The 7,500-nt window shown below is 40.4% G+C and overlaps 1 protein-coding gene across 1 annotated transcript in view; it reads right to left on the bottom strand.

The window, feature by feature from the left end:
* LOC138956090 (uncharacterized) overlaps window positions 1-4,057 on the bottom strand; it is a gene marked incomplete at its 5' end in the record, with an annotated part of 6,374 nt that extends 2,317 nt beyond the window's left edge. The window contains 2 exons of the mRNA XM_070327554.1: window positions 3,347-3,442; window positions 3,961-4,057. Coding sequence (XP_070183655.1) covers window positions 3,347-3,442; window positions 3,961-4,057 — 193 coding nt within the window. The remainder of the gene's footprint in view (window positions 1-3,346; window positions 3,443-3,960) is intronic.
* Window positions 4,058-7,500: the final 3,443 nt, after the last annotated feature.

Raw genomic sequence — 7,500 nt, 5'->3', positions numbered from 1 at the left:
ACACGCAACAAGGATTCAGTAGGTACCAAACATGCCTTGGTCAGAAGTAGAATGTAAATGAATCTTTATAAAGAAGTAGGCTACTTCAAACGACAGCCACAGCCACGGTTGGGTTCACGGCATCAAACCGATGCGACTCTCCGTCATATCATACACGTAATCTGACTAATAAACATGTAAACTACATGTATACGTCTATCGTCGGACATAAGAAAGGAGAGCTTCCCCCGGGCCTGTGCATGTGTTGTTCGTTGTGCGTGTGTAAATGTACACAACAAACTGACGACAAAACTGAGACAGACCTCTTTCGCTTCAGTCTTGCAGAATTTAAAGACGAATACAGGTAAATCGTGCATTATACTAACTGTTTGGTAAAAGTATCAAACGTTTCTTTTTATAAATAAGTGGCAGGCTTACAGGAATACAAAGAGGCGCAAGTTGAAAGTAATGGATATATCTCTGGAAGATGCCATCAGTCCAAGTTGTCAAATGAAATCAAAGATGACAGAAACAGAAGTTTTCCATACAAATGTTGGTGTTTCAAAGGAAGTTGGCATTCTTTCAGATAATGATATAGACGAGGTGGCTGTTTGTTATGAAGTTTCAAAAAGCCAACATTCAAATGATTTTACTTCATCTACAGATTTTTTAAATTCAGCACTTTATAACTGTCATTGTGAACTTGGAATCAGAGAGAGACCGTCTTTCCATTGTCATTCATGCCATAGATTTTTGGTTTCAGAATCAATGTTTCACATGGCGTTCACAAGAGAGCATGCGAAGTTTCCGACAGTCTTTAGGATTTGTAAAAAAGGCCGTGTTTTGCTGTACATGCAAAAACTACCTGTCAAAAGGGAAAGTGCCTGACAGATTGCAACAACATTCCTATTTTAAGCTCAGCCACACGCCGACATGGAAGTTCAATGGTACTTTCAAACTTTTTCTTCTCTTCGTCGTATTTGATTTCTTTCTATTTCATAAGTCGAGTGCATATGATTTCGGCTCGTGTTCATCGTGAGATGGACTTAGTTTCTTGTATTCTGTGGGTTCGACAGATTAACTAAATGTTGTAATTTCGCCTTACGCGACTTGTTCTCTCTCTGTTGGCAGCGTGTAATGCAGCTGCTTAGAAATTAGAGTATTATTTTGCAAAGTGTGTACCAAAAGTTTGTCATGAGCTGCTTTAGGTTTGGGGTGTGGGTTGGTTTGATATTTCCTCCTTGCAGATCAAATCTGTATTCATTTTTGATGTTGTGTCTTATTTTGTGAAAGGAAACATGCAGACTGACTGAACGCATATATATAATTATGTAACTCATAAACACATGGGTGTAGTTATGTTCAAGAACACACACACACACACACACACACACACACACACACATACACACACACACACACATACACACACACACGTACACACACACACACACACACACACACACACACACACACACAACTGTGTAGATGTATCGTACACCTGATATAATTATTAAATTGAAGTTCACGAAGAAATCGTTTTATTTCTGTGTCATTCAACATCTAGTTTGAATCAGACAAATTGAAACTGGTACAAATATTCAATAATGTTGCGATGTGGAAATGGACATGATATCGCAAAAGATAGACAACGGCAAGATCATTCAAGTATGTACATGCTTGTTGATGTCTACTTAGGCGATGCTCAGAACACTAGTTAGATCTTCCGAGATTAAAAAAATGACGATGATCTGTAAACAAACCAGGACAAGGAAAGAAAGACAAAACGTATTTGAAAACAAATCATACTATACAGATTGACAAACTGAAACTTCGAACTCTGTTGATATTTCACGGGAGATGAGGTATGGTGCAAACGTATATAATTATACTGACTACATTTTGTTACGTACTCATCAACAACAACAAAAACCGATATAACCAAAGGCACACACACACACACACACACACACACACACACACACTTTGCTGGTTTGCTGATCAATGTCACAGGAAACGAATGAACAACAGAAAGCGTGATGAATTCCTGGCCAGAAATCAGTCACAAAGACCTGAAAGTCTGCTGAATGGAACTGGTAAATGTACACATTTGAACTGCTGTCAAAATTACTATGTAATACGATAGTCGGGTTTTAAAATTGGTAGCAAATTACAACCAATAATGATGTTTTTTGCTTCGGCATTGAAGCAATGTTCACTATTTACTAACAAAATAATGACGAAATAAACACAAAACCAAATCAGTGAGGCAGAGGGGACAAAAAGCCGAGCGGGTGTGTGTGTGTGTGCGTGTGTGTGTGTGTGTGTGCTAGTGTGTGCCTGTGTGTGTGTGAGTGTGTCTGTGCGTGTGTGTGTGTGTGTGCCAGTGTGTGTATGTGTGTGTGTGTGTGTGTGTGTGTGCGTATGTGTATGTGTGTGTGTGTGTGTGTGTGCGTGTGTGTAGAGCGATTGAGACCAAACTACTGGACCGATCTGTCGAACCCACAGAATAAAACTGCACGCACTGCAGTGTTTTCAGTCACGAGAAGGCAGCTTCGTCAATCCACGCGGAAAGGAAGTAGCGCAATTTTTGCGTGCAACACGAAGTAAACAGACATGCAAGAAGAGCGACGGGTTCAAGTTTAGGTCGCTCCAGGAGAAAAATTCTTTTGGATGTTGGCCTTTAAGACAGACGCAAGTTTGAAGTGCCCGTGATGTGAACCACTATGTTACACATTTGAACAACCAGGACTCTTTTTTTTTTTTTTTTTTTTTTTTTTTTTTTTCAAGCGAAAAGTTATTTTACTTGACCAAAAATATCCTAAATTACAGACATTTTTCTGATTGTAGACAACACAAAACATGGGGTTGGTGCGGATTCGGGTGGGGACTCTTATTCTTCTTCTTCTTCTGCGTCCACGGGCTAAAACTCAAACGTACACTCGTGTTCTTTGTACAAGTGGGTTTTTACGTGTATGGCCGTTTTTACCCCGCATTTAGGCAGCCATACGCCGCTTCCGGGGGAAGCATGATGGGTATTTTTGTGTTTTTATAACCCACCGAACTCTGATATGGATTACAGGATCTTGTCCGTGCGTATCTTGGTCTTGTGCTTGCGTGTACGCACTAAGGGAGATAAGTCACTAGCAGGTCGGCACATAAGTCGACCTGGGAGATCGAAAAAATCTCCACTCTTAGGCCAACAGGCGCGACCGGGATTCGAACCCGAGACCTTCCGCATGGAAGGCAAACAAAAAATCATTCAGTACGTATGACCAGTTGTCGATTTTATTTCCAGTATTTGATTTTTTACCAGAAATATCCGGTTACCACGATCCCTGGTGTAAGGTAAAGGGAATCTACTCACTGTAAACCATGGGGAGCAATGTCCGGCCTGGCTTTCCACAGCACAGTCCCTCCCAGCTGACCTCGGTAATAGAACCAGGCGTCGTACTGAATGTATCTGGCAAGAGTCATCAAAACAGAGCACACATCAATTGCTAACATTTGACAAGCCAGCAGAGAGAGAAAATCTGAGAGAAAGCTTCTTGTTAAACAGGACACTAACGTGATTTTAGCATTGATGTAATCTGTCACACATTAATTTTGTACTTTATGTGAGTGTCATTTCGGAATCAACAACAAGCTAGAACGGCTCTTGCTTCGTTTTTGAATAATATTATTTTGATTTTCGCTCTGACCGCTTTCGAATATTTTGAGCTGTGTACCCTTTTTATTCTTATGAATGATCTCAATACAAATATACTTTTTTTCTTTTTTTATATTTAGTCAAGTTTTTTCTTTTTAATTGATATTGACTGGCATTTGCGCACGCCAGTTAACTGCTTTCAGCCTATGTGACTTGCTACACAGTCTGTTTTGAAAAAATGAATGTCCTAGTTAGGGAAGAAATTTAAATGTATGTTTCAATGTTCCATGATATTCATGGGAAGCTGTCAAAAAACAATAAACATTCTTCACCTGAAGGGAACTTGTATGGAGTCGGTGTATTCTTTCAGATCCAAAATTGTTTGTTCGTATGTTTTGTTTGGCTCGGTTAAATCATAGTAATAGGCTCCTGTAAACATAAAATGACTGTGTTAAATTCTTTCTCGAGTCACTTCAAAGACAAAGGCGTTATGCTCGGTTAAGAATTGCATGAAACATGTATGGTACCTGTTGGAAAATATTACCATGTGAGAAAAGGTATTAAGCAAACACCTACCATATGAATGTCAAAAATAACACAATTATGTACATCTGAACGAGTAGCTAATCCAGATGAATGGTGTAAGCCTTGAACTATGAAAACACCAATTTATAAAATTAAAAGGAGAGAAAGCGTGTGTGTGTGAGTGTGTGTGTGTGTGTGTGTGTGTGTGTGTGTGTGTGTGTGTGTGTGTGTGTGTGTGTGTGTGTGTGAGTGTGTGTGTGTGTTTGTGTGTGTGTGTGTGTGTGTGTGTGTGTCTGCGTGTGTGTGCTGCTACGTTTTAAAATGAATTGGTAAAGCAACAAAACAACTCAAACGATTTTTTTTCAGAATTGTATTCAAAATGACACATTTGTGAATTGCATATAAAAAAAAAACACTGAGAAAATTGGTTCAGCAAGTTAGAAATCAGAGCACATTCTGCAGTCAATAGAATGTCTCAATACCGTGAAACCTGCGCTTCTTTTATTATAACACGGCTTCGACCCCTGTTGATTTTAATCAACCAAGTTTCTGGTGTGTTTTTTGTGGGGCTGTTGGCCCAGGGCACCCCTGAAACTCGTAGGTCGTACCAGGTGGCACTGACGGTAAACTACCTACACTGAAGCTCCATTCTTCCTCACGCAACTGAGTAGTGTTACGCGGCAGTTTAGCAAAAATGCTCTGATTGAAAAACACTTCTTCAGACCGGTTCATCATTCATACCAGACAAACGGTATACATGAGGACAAGACACAAGCGAATCGACACCATGCAGACAATGTTAGACGGTACAATCAAGTGTAAAAATGTGACTGAACCGAAGTTCAATAATAAATTACGAGGTTACTAGGTAGTGGGGTGCAGGTGTTTGGAAATAAATAGGGGGGGGAGGGGATAATACTTGTAACTAACAAGTCTAAACTAAGGTCAAAAGAGCACAAAAAGAAAATCAGTAAATCTACCTACAAAAACCCTACCAATTTAGAATAGAGAAAAAAAATAAAGGAGGACGATTTTTATGCCGAAAGAGCTATGAGCTATCAAGGGCTACCTACTGGCTGTACCAAGCAAAAACCCACCTGTCGCAAAAAGCAGCCACGTGAACATCAAAATGGCAACCGGTGTGAAGGAAAAAAAATCACCACCACTGAAGGAGCAAAACCACCAACAGAGTTCAGTTCACTTTTTTTTCTCTCCGAAAACCCGACTCCCCAAAGCCGGAGTGGAAGTACACGTTGTAGTATTTTTAGCGTTGGCGAAGAGAGATGAGAGTGAGAGAGAGCACTGACTTACCTTCTTTTTCAATGGTAACGCGCCTGAGTTAAATGAAAAAACGTATAAATGGCGGTGTTTTCTCCGAAAGAAATGTGTCCCAAACTTTCGCGCGACTGAGAACGACTGGTTAAGCAACAGGAAACAACGGCTGTTACACTCACAGACCATAGATACACGGGGGATAACCGGTTAAAGGCCGAGCGGAAGCCGAAGGCGGCGCCTGACACGTGTGAAGGCAAGTTTTGTCTGTTTTCTAGGTATTGTTTGATTTATGTCGGGATTTAAGGTAAGCTACTGATTCAGCGATGACTAAATTTGTTTCTCGATGCATAAAAAGTCAGGGAACGATTGATATTTGCCCGTAAATAGCCTTCAAAGCTGAAAATGTCGGCGATCGAGCACCGGAAATGGCTCGTCGATGGGTTTTGCATGTAGAAATGTGCTTTATTTCACCAAATCAGCTCGTATTTGGTATGGGTACGGGATTCTAGAGGACGAAGGAGTCATAAGAGGTGCAAAGAAGTGCTATTTGGGAGTAGAATAAATCTTCCCGACATAAATCAAACAATACCTAGAAAACAGACAAAACTTGCCTTCACACGTGTCAGGCGCCGCCTTCGGCTTCCGCTCGGCCTTTGATCGGTTATCCCCCGTGAGATATATATAGACAGACATGGCAGGGGTGCACGCACAGAGATATATCTCTGTGGGTGCACGCCTGATTAATAGCTACATCGTGTTTTGTTGACATAACACAACAGATACGGTCCGCGTTAGCTCGGGAGAAAAACTTGAGGTGGGTTGCCATATATTTGTTGCTCAGAAAGCGCTAAACATCCTGCTCTTATCTTTTAGTGGATGAAGAATGTTCGGTATATATTTGTCTTTGTATCCACGATACTACATTTGCTTAAATGCGATTTTAACCGTTGCTTAAGGATCATCAATTCTCCCAGGTACTTACATTTTATGGAATATTTGAACGTTTGACCTTTGCACATTTCCCACGTATGCAGTTTGCACATGCTGTAATGTCATGAGTTAGCTCAAATGTAACAGGGATTATGTGGTTTAACAGTTTTCTTGTGTCTTAGTCCATATGATACCCCCACATGATTAGGATACAGTACTCATAACGACGGAAAAGGCTGGATACGACACACCTTATACTCATGTTACAGACCACATAACCACAGAAAACCATTTTTTCCACATAAGATGAGAACTACCCACCTTTTCATGCCTAAAATGTAAGCAGAAAAGTGTAAGAAGCTGACACTCAGATTGTGCGTGTTGAAAACCTACAATGAAAATGTTAAAGCAATCCACTAAGTCATTGCTGAAACACAGCGTTTTTTGTCATGATTCCCGCCCTCAAAATTGACGCACAAACTCAAGTTTTTGACCGCTCATGCGATCGACACCTGCATCAGTAGGAATAGCATAGCACACGAAATACGGAAGCTAGCTCAACAAAACATGTTCAGGGTAGATCATTGATTTGACTTTCTTCTCGCTTGTAAAAGTGGCAACGTTTTGCTGATTGTGATTTTTGTCGATTTTTAGTTGATACCTTCCGTTTTTGTCCGGTCGATTTTGAGGGTACCCTTATTTGAGCGGCGGTCACGTGATCCCTGTAACAGAAATCTTTAATCCGAAAGGTGATCCAGATAGTCAAGTGAACGGCCTTAACTGGCATAGAAAGTTTGAATTAGATGACACGGGAGTTCATGCTTTAATTTGGGTGCAATATTTGTGGCAATACTTTTTTCGCGAAGTTTATTTCCGTCATGTTTACATGCAGCCCAACCCAAATCACAAGGTACATTAAGCTTAAGCTAGTCCACTTCACTCTTACACGACGTGTGAGCTTGGATGCAGATCATATCAATAACACAGCTTTGAATGCAAGGTTTTGGTTGCTGACAGCAATAATTTTCAAGAAGTCTTTGAAAACGGGCACTGTGAGCTATATTTTCAATGATCACGTTAATGCAGCAAAAAGAGGAATATATGAGGTACATGTTAGACACCAACTTTAGTAACATCATGCA

Source organism: Littorina saxatilis, unplaced genomic scaffold, assembly GCF_037325665.1.
Source record: "Littorina saxatilis isolate snail1 unplaced genomic scaffold, US_GU_Lsax_2.0 scaffold_3045, whole genome shotgun sequence".
Taxonomy (NCBI): domain Eukaryota; kingdom Metazoa; phylum Mollusca; class Gastropoda; order Littorinimorpha; family Littorinidae; genus Littorina; species Littorina saxatilis.
Note: the sequence above shows the minus strand (reverse complement) of the source record. Positions and strands in the feature narration are given on the sequence as shown.